Source organism: Typopeltis vanoorti, chromosome 9 (genome assembly GCF_054136105.1).
Source record: "Typopeltis vanoorti isolate ZY-2024b chromosome 9, IOZ_Tvanoo_1.0, whole genome shotgun sequence".
Taxonomy (NCBI): Eukaryota; Metazoa; Arthropoda; class Arachnida; order Uropygi; family Thelyphonidae; genus Typopeltis; species Typopeltis vanoorti.
The window spans coordinates 141,847,411-141,863,531 of NC_143557.1; the positions used below are offsets into that span (position 1 = coordinate 141,847,411).

Below are 16,121 nucleotides of genomic sequence, written 5' to 3' on the forward strand. Positions count from 1 at the left end.
CTTCCTAAGACATAAAGTCTGTCAAGACTCATCGAGGGGAGGTCCCCCCTGAGAAACACAAAGTTTATCATACCACTCTTTAAAGTCACTGACCGTTCTCGCTCCCACCACTCCATCAGGCAATGCATTCCACGGCTCAACCACCCTCCACACAAAGAAACCACTCCTTACCCTCTTGCTCACAGTTTCCTTTCGTAACTTCCAGGGATGGCCTCTTGTCATCACTCCTTCCCGCTGATCAACCAAGCGAAAGAACTCCCCAGTGTCAACCCTGTAACCACCTCTCAACAGTTTAAAAGTCTCAATCATATCACCTCTCCTTCTTCTATCCACCAAACTCTGCAGTCCACATTCTCTCAGCCGATCCTCATAACTATCATTGTACAGTCCTGAAACCATCTTTGTCATCCGTCTTTGTATCCTTTCCACAGTTAATTTATCCCCTTCAAATCCTGGGGACCAAATCTGAGAACAATAGTCCAAGTGTGGTCTGATCAGAGACTTATACAACGGAATGATAACCCTCTTATCTCTGCAGGTCAGTGTCCTTCTCATAATAGCAGCAATCCTCTGTGTTACCTTCACCACCTTTGCAATATGTCCCATAAACTTCAGGTTTCTATCAATCATCAACCCCAGATCTCTTGTCTCCCCTACTTCCTCCAGTATAACTCCTCCCATAGAGTATGCAGCATCCCATCGATGTTTCCCAAACCTCAAGACCTTACATTTTGCTGCATTAAACTGACACCCCCATTCATTTGCCCATCTATCTAGCTTATTTAAATCCTCTTGCAGGGCCACCACATCTGCGCTATTACTAATAATCCTTCCCAGCTTCGCATCATCCGCAAACAACTGAATATCCCCCTGCAATCCACTGGCTATGTCATTGATATAAAGGTTAAACAATATAGGTCCTAGTACTGAGCCCTGTGGGACCCCACTTGTAACCCTCTGCCTCCTGGAAACTGCTCCACCATACACAACTCTCTGATACCTATCAGACAGCCAATCCTGAATCCAGTTGACCAATCTGACATCCAGACCCATGTGCTGCAACTTAAATATCAGCTTATCATGTGGCACCCTGTCAAATGCCTTCGCCAAGTCTAAGAAAATTGCAGTATATGCCTTTCCCTCATCTAATGCTCTTGTAACTTTATTATAAAAGGCTAGCATATTGCTAAAACAAGAGCGTCCTTTCACAAATCCATGTTGATTCTCACAGATAACATTACCCTCATCTGCCCAATGCTGTACACGGTCCCTCACTACTTTCTCCAAGATCTTAACTACTAATGTTATTCCTTCCATTCTAAATGCTGACTGAAATGTATATTACATATTGCTGTGTAATAGCCCAGGTACTCCTTATATGGAGTAATGGCCCATTTATGCTGTATATCATTTTCTAGATATACATGACATGAACTCATATTCTTATTATATATGATTTCTGAACTATTTTTAAACTAATAATTTGATCCTCACAACTCCTATTTGGCCTGAATACACTTATTCTCCTTCAAGCTTCAAGGACTTGTCTGTTTAAGTTATTCAGAATTGTTTTATCTCGTGGGGCTCTTGTATTGTGGTATCTCTTTCTGGCTTTGTTTTTGGCTCTTATTAGGTCCATAATTTCCTCTTGGGTGGAAGAGTGTGGTTTGCATAACTGATGCTATTGCTTTTTTGATTTGGCTGGTAAGGTTGTTTACAGCTATATCTATCTCCTCTTTACTGTGGATAATAGGTGCTGAGCCGATGTGATCTAAGAGAGTTCTGGAGAGCTTATCCCAAGATATAAAGGAGTGCAGAGGAGAGAATTGCTATTGTGTGCTGAGCTTAAGCAGAATGGGGGTTGTGGTCAGAAGATAACTCGTGTAGCGTTTCCAGTTGATACTGGTACCAGATGTTTCTGAGAATGGCGATGTCGAGTACATCTGCACTTCCAGCTGGGATGTGATGGGTGGGCTCTGTGGGTCCAGCTATAACAATAGAGTGTTTCGTGTTGAATAACTGTTTAAAATATTCTCATTTTAAACAATTATCATTGATTGTGAAGCTGTAGCAAGCTGTATGCTTGGCATTAAAGTCTCCAGCCATAATGATGGAGTCTGTGGAGCCAAGAATGGAGTCCAGGTCAAATACCAATAATGGAATGCTGGGTGGATTGTATACAGCATAAATTTTGATACTACCAGCATTGTTTGTATGAACTTCAATACCTGTTATCTCTAGGTTCTTGGTTTGCGGATTGGTCAGGATGTTGTGGTTTAGATAGTTTTTAATGAATACGGCTGTGCCTCCTCTACTGGTGGTGAGTCTATCTGTTTTGTACAACATATAGCCCTGTAATTTAGGGCTATTAGCTGCCCTGAGATGTGTTTCATTTACTAAGACCATATCAGGATTGTATCTGTGAGTGAACTCTTGCAGTTCCAGGATTTTGTTGTTCAGTCCATTTGCATTCCATGCAGTGATGATGAGGGAGTTATTTCTTTTATTCATGATTGAGGGCTGTAAGAATTGAATGGGTACCTTGCAGGAATCTTTTCATGGAGGATGGCGAAGGATTTGTCATGCTGAATTCCTGTAACATGGTAGCCAGTGAGGCAGTTAATACTGACGTTAGATTAGAACTTATTTGTTCATGGGATGGAATAGCCTTAGTTCGTGCGGCCTCGGCATAAGTTTTGGTCACGGTTGCAGTTTGTTTTCCTTCCTGAGTTGTCGAATTGGATATTATTTGGACTGGGGGGGAACGACCTGCACGGCTGCCTTGAGTGTCGCTGCATGGTGGTGGAAAGGCCGCTTTTGCTGACCCACGATTCTTTGGATGTGTAATCCACCCCTTGTAGTTGGTGGGGGTGAGGTCCTCCACAGTCGGCACATTTAGCTGGCGTAGATTTTGGTCTGGTAGCCCTCGCTGCATTTTAGACACCTGAAGTTGGCCTTGCATAGTTTTGGGGCATGGCCAAACCTCTGGCACTGCCCAGCTGACGACTTTTTCCTTAGCGGCTCAGTAGAAATTCTGAGGCCACAGATAACAGTCAGTTCGTGTATCTTTTTCTGCATCTTGTCAATCTCTATCAGGACCAGTGGCATAGGACATTAATCTGACCTGAGCATCCTGTCACTTTGACTGGGGTCAGGCCCTGACTCATAAGATCAGCAGTGATTTCTTTAACATTATCATTAAATTTTAACATTAAACACGCAATTGAAAACATTCGTGACTAGTGGAAGCAAGTGTCTTGTAGCTGCATGAGAGCTTTTTGGAAAAATCTTTTTGCCAGAATGTACTAATGACTTAGGTGGTTTTCAGAATCCAGTGAACAACGTGGTTGAAGAAATCATTGCAATTGGTGAAGACCTTGGTTTTGATAGTGCTGATGCAGAAGATGTTAAAGAATTGTTGGCTTCAAACTGAAAAGATTTCAGTGACAACGATCTTCTTGAAATTGAACAACAACACGCATATCAAGACAACAAACAAATGGATGTGAAGATGAGGTTCCAAAGGAGATAACAATCAAAGAACTCGATGGACTATTTCATAGTTTAGAATCGCCTAAGCAGCAAGTAATGGATATGGATCCAGATGTTAACGCGATTTTGAGATATGCGGTAACATCGAGTGATTAATTAATCACGTTAATCAAGGGATACCTATACTCGCAATCTGTGGTCATAATTTAAATCCCATAATCCAGATATAATCTTTGCAACTCTTCTTTGCACCCTTTCTACAGCTTCTATATCCCCCCTGGAATCTGGGACACCAAATCTGCACACAACAATCAAGGTGTGGTCTTATCAAAGCCTTATAAAGTGGCAAAATTACTTTCTTATCCTTATATGTCAAGGTTCGCTTAAACATCACAATTACCTTCTGAGTTGTATTTGCAATTTTTGCTATGTGACCTTTGAACTTCAATTTCCTATCCACCAATATGTCAAGATCCCTTGCCTCCTCAGTTTCTTGTAGCGTAACCCCACTAATATAATATAATATACTGGAAATCTAATGATGGAAAAGTGCATAACTTTACACTTATTAACATTAACACTGACAGCCATTTTCATTTGCCCAAATTTCAAGCCTATTCAAATCATTTTGTAAGCACTGAATATCAGTAGCATCCTTTATTGCCCTGCCTATCTTCGCATCATCAGCAAACAATTGCACATCTGATGATAGACCCTGACTGATGTCATTAATGCATAGATTGAGCAATAATGGCCCAAGGACTGAACCCCGAGGTACACCACTGGTTACCTTAAATCTGGCAGATTCACACCAACTGTATACCACACTTTGATATCTGTCTGTCAACTATCCCTTGATCCAAGTCAAGAGTTTATATTTCAATCACATATTCTTCAGTTTATGCAACAACCTTTCGCGTGGTATCCTATCAAATGCCTTAGAAATATCCAACATTATCATGGTGTATCCATTCCCTTTATCCAACTCGGTCATAACGTTGTTATAAAATATGAGCAAATTGCTAAAATATGACCTTCCATTAGTAAACCCATGCCACTCCTTGAAGAGTAATGCTTATTTGTCTACCCATTTCTGCATTAGAGTTCTTATCAACTTCTCCAAAATCTTCACTACCATACCAGAGATATTAATAGGTTGATAGTTTGATACATCAATTTGGAACTATCATACATTTCTTCCATTCCTGTGGTATCATTCATGAGCTGAGACTCGAGTTATGCAAACATGTGAAAGGACTAGCCAATCCAGCCGAATATTCCTTTAGCAAACAGGCTGATATTCTGGGCTGTCCCTATAGACAAATTCTTATCCAGTTTATGCAACAGCTCTTTAATTTTCATGAACTTCCAACTCTTCATCCAGTGTAGCAGTAGCCATGTGCACTATGTTACACACACCTGATTGATATATCTTAGCAAAGTGAGCAATCTCATTAGCTTCCAACACTAGAGTACCATCTGCATTTAATAAAGTTATTCTTTCACATTCACTCTTTCCTTTGCTTGCTTCATTACAATAAAATTCTTTTGGATTGCCTTTAGCTTGCATTGCCAATTTCTTTTCAATCTTCGATTTAGATTTCCACACAATGTTCATTACATTTCTGGCCTTAGCTTTATATATTTCATAACTCTTCTCACTCTTATTCTCACAATATTCTTTCCACGTCATCTTCTTCTTGTGGATCTCTTGCTTAATAAGGTTGCACATCCATTTCGCTCCCAACCTATTCATTCTTTGAACACTAGGGATACATTCAGATACCACTTCATTTAAATTCTTTTTTCAAAGATTTCCATGCATTGCTGACATTTTTTCAGTTCAATAACCAATATCATGGGACCAAAGATAGTATTCTCCCAAGTTGATCATAATCCTTTCTTTTAGTGTCACACAGTGATCAGCATTCATTTCAGACAAATTATGGAGACTACAACTGTGTTAGAAATAATTACTTTAATTTTCTGACATTTCGACCTTCATATTAAGGTTGTCATCTGGAATACACACACACACACACACACACATAAAATTCTCAAGAAATTTAACTTCAGAACTTGCTTCACTATGCTCCCAAAACTTCTTCCAACTCAGTTTCCAGGAGTCTACAAGATCTTATGTGATTGTGGAAAGCCATACTATGACCAGACTGTTAAATCCATCCTTCTATGTTTGGAAGAACACCGTAGAGATATTTCCTACAACAGGACTAGAGCCAGCGCTCTCTCTAGCCACGTTCTTTTCTCCGTTAACTCAGATTAAGGCTGCCAACACATTGTGGACTGGACACAAACTTCTAATATCCATGTGTGCTATGATGAACTTGAAAGAAAGATTGTCGAGTCCAGAGAAATTGCATTAGATTCTTCCCATATCAATAACTCCCTAAGTTTCAATCTTTCTGATGTACACATTGCCTCTGTTCAATACTGGCACACTTGTGACAGCATGTAGTCAACTTTTATTTGGAACTCAAGCTCGCATTACTGTTTTCAAAATGCACTATGGACTAGTACTGTTAATGCAATTTTTAAGTCTGTTATTTTTTGTATATTTCTTTGATTGTGATACCTGAAGAAGTTGATCCATTCAACAAAACTATAAACTAGTAGTATTTTTTTAAATAAACCATGTCATCTCTTTATCTCTCGGTATCAGTCATTTAAAATAATTTATTATATATATATATATATATATATATATATATATATATACATACACACACACACACACAGAGACATTTCAAGCGATATGCCAAAGCAACAATGATTTGATCAACAGTTATTCTACTGGCCTGACCTCTAGCAAAAAAATAAATAAATAAATAAATGAATAAAATAAAATAACTACATCAAAGCTACACTCTATTTATAACATCATTAGAGAACAATTTCATATAGATAGTTTTATTACAGCAAAAGTAGTGTCCTAATTTAACATGAGAGTTGTTATATTAGAGTTAAGATCCTAGATTATGTACAGTCCAATTTATAATTAACTCTTAGATGGAAAGGTTATGCAGATAAAATATGTGCCTTTCATATTCTTGGAATTTTTAGACCATCACTATTATTAAGATGGGTAGTTGATAAGAATTTCACAGGTCTCCTTAAATTTACGTTCATGCCATGTTTTGGTGTGCTATAAACATCAGGTGCCTTTCCAGTCAATTCTATGCTTCCACTTCAGATGATGAACTTAATATGAAGGTCAAAACGTCAGGAAATTAAAGTAATTATTTCTAACACGGTTGTAGTCTCCATAATTTGTCTGAAACGAATGCTGATCGCCATGTAATGCTAAAGGAAAGGATTCTGTAACTCATGGAGATTCGACACACAAGCAATGCAATCACTACAGCAAGCTAAATATGCATGTTTCTGTTTTGATTAAGCGACTGGCATTTTTAAAATGTTGTAGAGACAGCACTCTTATTCCTAACTGCATCAAGCTGAAAAGAAAATTCACTTGGGCAAAGGCACAAAAGAATATATAACCGTATGGAGAAAGTGATGCTCAGAGAGCAGATTCAAACTACTAGCAAACACTTAACATTTTGCTCAAAATCAGGTTCGAATTTTAAAATTGGAACTTTTAAGTTGTTTAAATCAAGGCATTTGGAATATCCTTAAGGATTACAGACAACTCCACTAATCATATCCTTGAAAAAAGAAAGTAAAAATTATATCCAATTTCATAGGCTTAAAGAACGACAATATTCAGATAGCCACCCTGAACAATGGTGAACTCTCGCTACTTGGTAAAGGGTTACTTTTTGCTGTGGCACCCAAGACTATTAACAAAATAAATTTTATTTACCATATTGAAAGAAGCTTAAGATTTTTCCCAACTACCATAGCTGATAAAAATACATTTGGAAATCTATTTTAAATTTAAATAATACAATAACGATAACTAGCAACCCTATCAAATTTGAATTGGCAGCTGTGAAATCATTGGATATCCTAATCACTAGAGCTGATAAAGGCAGTGGCACTGTTATTTTAAACTGAACAACATATTTGGAAAAAATGAATCAATTAGTCTCAGACAACAACACCTATCTACTTAACTATAACCCAACAAATCAGATAAAAAAGAAAATGGAAAAATTACTTAAATCAGTCACTTCTTGGTGCAAAGATACAGGTCAAAAACTACTTTGGCACTATGCTAATTCCCCGAGAATTTACGGTGTACCCAAGATTCACAAACAGAACATACCACTCCACCGATAGTTGAAGGTATAGACAGCCCCAATTATCATCTAGCCAAGAAACTAGCATCAACACTCAAGGAGTTGGTCGATCATTCTCCCTCCTATATTAAAAACACACAATACTTTGTAAACAAAATTAAAGACATCATTCCGGGAAAAAAAGTGATTTATTAGTTGGTTTTGTTGTCTCTGACCTCTTTACAAATGACCAACCAATGACACAATTCTTCTTTTAGATTGAGGAGGACAAATTCCCTCCCGATATCACAGAGCTCTTTGCACATGTACTACATTCTGGCTATTTTGTGTGGCAAAACACTTTCTACCTACAAAAAGAAGGCAGAGCTCACCATTATCCCTCCTCCTCTCCCAATTGCTAACTTTGGAAGCTTTGAGCAACCTGCTCTAGATTCCTCTACTTTAAAACCCAAAGTCTGGCTTAGATACATTGATGATGTTTTTGCTATCTGGTCCCATGGCCACCAAACATTAGACACTTTCCTCAGTCACCTAAACAAACAACACAAACGCATACAATTCACATGTGAGATTGAAATCAGAATATGCTTTCTTTTCTAGATACACTTGTCACGCGTCTTCCATCTGGCAGTTTTTCCTTTACTGTTTACATATATACTGGCCAATATATATACACATAAACTCCTACCACCACTCAATGCAAAACCTAGGTGTCATTAACACACTAAAAAACAGGGCTTTGAAGATCTGCCTAAATGAACAAGCATTTAAAGATGAATTAAAAGTAATCAGCAATATTTTCCTGAGAAAAATGGCTACAGCCAAAATACTATCAACAATATGTGGCAAGTAGAGAGAAGAATGATCATGGTAAGATGATGTTAATGGATGAAAGTAGTAGAATGGTAACTGCTGCAGAAGACATGAAGAACTTAAGTGTAGAGGACATAGGAGAAGATGGCTTAATTGTGAGTGAGCAAGAGGTATTTGAGGAAATAAATAAACCTGATGTCAATAAGGTGACAGAATTTGATGTCATATTATCACCATGCATCTTAAGGGAATGTTTCAGGGAATTAGCAGTAGCATTGGCATGCCTGTTTAATAAAAATCTTGCAACAGCAGGTTCCAAGGGAGTGGATGGAGGGTAAAACTGTTCCACTGCAAGGTGTTGATAAGGCTGTAGCTTCAAATTATAGGCTGGTCTGTATATCTGAATAAAGATTGGTGGCAGGAAAATAAATAATTTATGATATGCAGATGATAAAATAGCAGAAACTAGGGAAGATCTGGAGTGGTTGATTCTCTTGGTTAAGACAAAAAGTAACAAAGCCAGGCTTAATTTTAACATCTGCGAAACAAAAGCGATGGCTCCTGGAATCTTAAACGAATTTATAACAGAGGAAGATAAAATAGAAATCATTGAAAGTTATGATTTACTAGGATCCAGAATCAGAAATGATGGTAAATGTGAAGATGAAATTAAAAGAAGGATAGTAATTGGAAAAAAAAGTGATGTTAAACCCAACAAAAATTATGAAAGATAAAGGTGTAAGGTGATGAAAGTTAGAATTATCAAAGCAATGGTATTTCCAGTAGTGATGTACGGATGTGAAAGCTGAATTATTAAGAAGAAAGATAGAAAGCGAATTGATTCATTTGAATTATGGGTGCGGAGGAGACTATTAAGAATCTCATGGACTGCAAGAATGACCAATAAGAGGATTTTAGAGAATATAAAAAATAGAATGCTATGCTTCTTGGAGGCGATGATCGCTAAAAAGAAGTTGATGTACAATGGACATATTATGCAAGCTGATGAATTATTGGAAAAGACAGTTATGTTGGGGAACATTGAGGGAATGAGAAGAGGAAGACCACAAAAGAGTTGAATGGACAAAATATGATAACTTACCAACTTGAACTTAGAATTACTGAAAAAAAAAAAAAATAAGAGGTCGAGTAGGATGAAGCCTTTTTTCACAAGATCACCAAGAGTCAAAAACGTCTGGATGGCACATAACAACAACTGTATATCTGGAGTTGTGAAGGTACTGCAGAGATTGGTGTGAAGTAGGATACAAAAATGGGTTGATAACAGCAGTATTCTCTGTGGTTATCAGCATGAGTTTGTTAAGTGGGGGGGGGGGGTCAAGTTTCACTAACTTACTTGTGTACTATAACAAGGTAACAAATACCTTGGACAGGGGAGATGCATATACACTGGTATACTTAGATTTTGCAAAGGCTTTTGATAGACTGCCACATGACAAGCTCTTAAATAAGTTGAAAAGATGGGATTGGATAACAGACTTCTGAGTTGGATAGGTATCTGAAAATTGTATATGGGGATGTGGTATCCAGAAAGAGAAAAGTCACTGGTGGTGTACTGCAGAGGTCAGTTTTGGGGATATTCTTGTTCAATTTGTATGTTAATGATATTGGGATAGATTTAACTAGTGATATGCAGTAGAGCAATGCAAGAGGACTTGAACAGATTGCATGAATGGGCAGGTATGTGGAACTGTCAGTTCAATGTTGCAAAGTGTAAGGATTTGAGATTTGGTAAGCGACGATGGGATGCAATGTATACACTTGGTGGAGAAACTTTAAAGGAAGTAGAGAAGATGAGAGATCTAGGAGTGATGGTAGACAAGAAAGTGAAATTCAGGGGCCACATTGCACAAGTTGTGAAGACATCACATTCGATAATGGAAATGATGCAGAGGACCCTGGCATGCAGAAATAGAGAGGTTATGATGTCATTGTATGAGGTCTTGATCAGACCTCTTATGGATTATTGTGCACAAATCTGGTCACTGGGTTTTCATGGTGATGAGGATATGTTGGAAAGGGTCCAGAGAAGATTCACAAAGGTGGTCAGTGGTCTCTGGAATGTGGAGTGTGAGGACAGATTGAGAGAAAGTAAGTTGCAGAGCCTTGTGAATAGGAGGATATGATTGAGACATATAAGCTAGTCAGGGGTTGTTATCAGGTTGACATGGCAGCGATTTTTCATAGAATGGAAAAGGGGGGGGGGGGATGAACAAGAGGCCATTGCTGGAAACTGTATAAGGAGGGTGTGAGCAGAGGAGTGAGGAGAAGGTTCTTTGAATGGAGAGTGGTTGGTGAGTGGAATGCATTGCCTGAGTGTGTTGTGGATGTGAACACACTGAATCAGTTTAAGACATGGTTGGATGAGCATTGTATGCAATAGTGATTGTATCTTCCACGATGAGTCTCTGACTCCATGGAGGTCCGATGTTAATGTTAATATAGTACGCCCACAGATTTCAAGACCCTTCGACACTTCTGCGTATGTCAACAGGAGGAGAATCCATTCCAATAATAGGATAATCAGTCCATATTGTGGGATGAGTTGTTTATTATTACATATTGGAAAATTAACTTCTCTTTTATGATCATTGTAGTTTTTAAAGTGTTAACTATTTTGCTTGTATAACAGTTGGAAAATTTTACCTATAAAGCATGTGATTTCACGTGTTGGTGACCAATTCATACGTCCATTTCTTGTTCCCCTTCAGCATGAATCGACTATTCTTGGCAAGTCACTAAGCAGAAATCTACAAACTGTGGGCATACTATAATAACAACAATAATAATCATAATTACAATTACTGTGATTGGCTACACATGCTGCCACTTCTGTTGCTGGGCCAAAATAAGAAAGAATATGTTTTAATAAAAAAATATATTTTTTAAAAAATGTCACAAAAAACAACTTACACCTGCTCATTTTGCACAACTTTAGAGCCAAATATTCTTTTCATTTCATTATCTGGATTGAGGTTTCGACAATCCACTAAAAGTAATGCCTTCTCCGAACAAAACTGCTTATCACAACCGCTGTGATTGACAGGACATGATGCTACTTCTGTTGCTGCTGTTGCATTCTCTGGCTCACCTAACATTTTATTGACTTCCCTTACTGTGGCTTCTACTTCATCTTCCTGAAAACAAAGATCAAACACATCATTATAAACCAATCAATGGAAAAAAAAACTGGAAGCGTTATATGTTGTGTGGAAGATGCTATTATCACAAAAAAGCAGATCACTAAGGTTTGTTGCATATTCTGTTAGGCAGCAATGACTAATAACACAGATGAAAGAAGACTGAAATCTTATCACTCTCTTTAATTTACTATCTTATTCTCCAGTCGCAGAGATGACTGCAACCGAACAGGTGGCAGAGAGTGGATTTCCCCTCTCCCCCAGATATGGAGGGCAGGTGTAAGATAAAAAGGGTAACCGGACGAATAAGCCGTCCTGGACCAACAGTAGCACTGCCATGAGCAGCCCTTGGCAAGGCCTCTCAAACCAAAACATCACAGAACCCTAAGATGACAATGTGATATGGCACCCTATGCTGCCATTAAATAATCATGCCCCTGAGAAGGTACCTGAAGATCAGCTGCAGCAACTGTCCACCAGGTAAGGTGCAGCTACACAAGCATCTGCTCCATATTAGGAATGGCCTATTTCGGAGATTGATAGTAGCCTGCACTGGCCCCAGGCCAGGAAGTAGCAACTTCTGACTAATACGTCACCTTGGAGTCCAAATGCCAACTACAGTATCCAAGACATTACAAGAAATTAGCACACAATATCAAAGTAGATGTAATGGTTAAATGTAGCCCGGGTCAACAAGGTTCACATCCATAGATTAGGCAGAGGGCTATGTTCCACTACCATCTCCAGATCATCTCAGTCACCTTAAAAATGAACAAACTCAACCAAATAAGAACATCAAGAATTGCCTAATTATCCTTCAGTTGAATAATGAGAGATTCAACAACATCAAAATCAGAGGTACTAAATAATATCCTTACCAGGCACAAAGCAGACATTGCTATACAAGAAACTCACCACACCCTACAAGGAAATATTACCATTCCTGGCTACATTCTTCTCTGATAAACCTGATGAAAGATCTTGGCAAACTACACAAAAGCAAATTTGGAAAGATTCTCTGAATCTCTGGACCATTCACAAAGTGACGTTTTCAGTGGAATCTGGCTGGACAACTCAATCTACCATGAATATAAAACTCCACTTCTTAACTGGATAAGCCCTGCACTTCCTCAGCCAGCCCGTCCTGGCATCATCCTTGGATATTTCAACTCGCACAGTACAGTATGGGGATACAATATTGACAACTCAGGCCTACAATTGACAGAGTGGATGTTAGCAAACAGCCTCCATCTTCTCTGTGACAACAAGCAACCTAGAACCTTTAAATCTGGAAGATGAAGATCAAAGACAACACCTGACCTCTGTTTTACCACCCTTCTCACCTCACCTAACCTATCAAGTTCTGCCTCCTTTTTTTCCCCCACAGCCAGCACAGACCCTGTCTAATTATGGTAGGACATATAATCCCAGAATAAACAGCTTCCCAGAAGCCCAATGGAATCTCAGAAAAGCAAACTGGTCAAAATTTACTGAATTCATTGAAAACAACATCAACACCTACAGTTGATAACTATGAAAGAGTCACTAAACTTCTCATAGCATCTGGCAAGAAATACATTCCCAGAGGATTCAGAAAAATCTACACACACTATGCTGGTCAACCGAAAGTGGTATCCTCCTGGCATAGCGAGAACAACAACAGACACTACTTCTGCCCTCTCCTTGGATGATGGTAGAAGGGCTTACTGCCATAAAGAAATGAACAACCTCAACTTTAACAGACCTGTCACAAGGCATGGTCACTGCTCCGTCAACTGACAGGCACAAACACTCTAAACAGAACTAAAGGAAAAGTAAACTAGCAGCATTGCAAAAATCTTAGCATAAAAAGCTAAACCCAAAATTCCCACCGATATTAAAAAAGAGATCTATAGGCTTTACAAAAAAGTTTTCTTTTATGTCCTACATCTACAGCAAACTCCAATCCAGTAACTCTAGATGAAATCGATGCAGCACTTTAACTAAAACATATAAAGCTCCTGACACTGATGGCATCTTCCCAGACTTTCTTACTCACCTTGGCCCAAGAGCCAATCCTGGCCATCTAATTTCTTCTCCTCAATAATAAATGATGAATGACTCCCAAAACTTTGGCATGAATAAAAGATTGTCTTACCAAAACCCAATAAGTCAACTGATGACCCTAATAACTACTGCCCTATAACATTACTGTCCTAGCTCTTACAACCTACACAGAAGCTGGATACCAAAAGGGTTTAAAAACACAGATACTGTCTTCATAGACCTAACATCAGTTTATGATACCATATGGAAGAAATGATTACTGTAAAAAGCAGCCAAAATAATCAACTGCCAAAAAAATTCTAAAATTACCAGAACAAATGCTCTCCAATAGGAAAATAAAGATTAATCTGAATTAACAAAAAAAAGCAGGACAGATTGCCACAAGGATCACCGCAGCTTTATTCAATCTGTGCACAGGCAATATCCCTCCAGCAGCCAGTCAAAAGTTTATCCATGCTGATGACATATCACCACCCAAGACAGCACATACCTTCCAAAGTCTTGAGGAAACACTGAGCAAAGATCTGAGCTCACTACAAAATACTTTGAAAGCTGGAAACTATCTCCTAATCCCAGCAAAAACTGGGATTAGGAGATAGTTCTGCTATTTCTGCTTTCCACCTAAATAACCATGAGGCTCATAGAAAACTAAAAACGAACTTCTGCAACAGGACTGTAATCATGAAAGTAACTCTTGTCACCTTTGTGTCACACTTGACCATACTCTAACTTACTGAAAACATTTGGAAAAAAGCAAGTTAAAGATATCTACCGGGAACAACAACATAAACCAGCTGAAGGCACAACTGGGGGCTGTAATGCCTCGATCTTAGAACAGCAGCTTTAGTTTTTCCTATTGTGTAGTATTGCTCACCAGTTTGGAAACAAAGTCACCACATGACTCTTGTGGACACACAACATAACAATGAGAAGATCTCTCATACCTTAAGATTTACTCCTCTCCCATGGTTACTTGTTCTCCACATTATAGCTCCATGCTTCAAAAGAGAAGCTACCATCAAAGAAATACAGGAAATCAGAAATAACATGTACCTTCCTATACATCAAGATATTGTTCCACCTCCAGATCTCCCATATGGCTAGTGGAAGTATTAGATGATGGTCCCCAAGACTGTTGGAGAAGACACTGAAACGAACTAGAAACAAGTACCTGATTACGGATCCAACTATCAAACCCTCCAAGACTGTGAAACCTCTGGAGCCAGCTAAACAGATTTAGGAATGGACGAGGCCACTGAGCCCACTTATTACATCTGTGGGGAATTTCACAGTCAACCTTCTGCAAGCATGGTACTGTGCAGACTATGCATCATATCACTGATGACTGTTCCATGCACTCTTTCCCTGGAGACTCAGGAACTTGCCTTTACTCCCATTGATTGGTTAACAGAACTCTCAATCTGTATACAGTTTTACTCATTAATTTCTTGTATTTTTCCCCATAAACTAAATAAATAAATAAAAAAATAAATAATCTTATTCCATAATAATTCAATATGTATATGTTTATAAATCAGGTTATAAGCATTTGGTACATAGAAAAATTATCAAAAAAGAAAAACTGATTATTGTTGGGAGAAAAAAATCCTCATCTTCTTAACTAAATCTTCACAGCACCTATTTGACACTGCATCAATTCATTCAACTTGATATTTAGTGGGAAAAAATAGTAATCAGCCCTATGTCCCATGTTCATAGGCTAATATGGTGGAAAGGACTCTTGGTTTAGCTAAAATTATAGCCAAGGAAACTAAGGCCATGAGGTAGTAAATTAGTATTACTTCCAAGCTTCCACAGAGTCTGAAGATTCAATGCAAGTTGAATCTTCAGACTCTGTGGAATTCAGACTTGTTGAATTCAATTCAATTCAACACTCCCATACCACAATAACTATCATACCTGCCTTGAAATGCTCACCACTCACTAACAACATATTCTACTAATTCATCACCCAACCATGCAATAAATCTCCTCTCACTTCCTTACTCACATGACATTTGCACAGTATTCAGGGATGACCTCTCGTTTTGCCATTATCGTATGCAATAATTCCCACGTATCTATCCGATATGCTCCTCTCTCACCAACTTGTATGTATCAATCATATCATCTCCCACCCCTTTCTCCTCTTATCTACCCAGGTTATGGACCACATTCTTTTAATCTGTCTTCATACTCAGCATTCCAGTCCTAAAACAGTCTTAGTTATTTGCCTCTGCACTGTCTTCAATGTTTTCTTATCACCAATATCGCTGAGACCAGATCCATGCACAGAAATCCAAATGAAGCCTAATCAGTGCCATGTACAGCTATCACCTCCTCATCCATACTTGTCACAAGCTCACAATACATTTCAGGCAGCAGTTTT

General features: G+C 38.4%; 1 protein-coding gene across 2 annotated transcripts in view; it reads right to left on the reverse strand.

Moving 5' to 3' along the window:
- Nulp1 (Nuclear localized protein 1) overlaps positions 1-16,121 on the reverse strand; it is a 362,638-nt gene that overhangs the window by 272,990 nt on the left and 73,527 nt on the right. For both annotated transcript variants that reach the window (XM_090397712.1, XM_090397711.1), the window contains exon 3: positions 11,460-11,683. In XM_090397712.1, the coding sequence (XP_090253838.1) occupies positions 11,460-11,683 (224 nt within the window). The remainder of the gene's footprint in view (positions 1-11,459; positions 11,684-16,121) is intronic.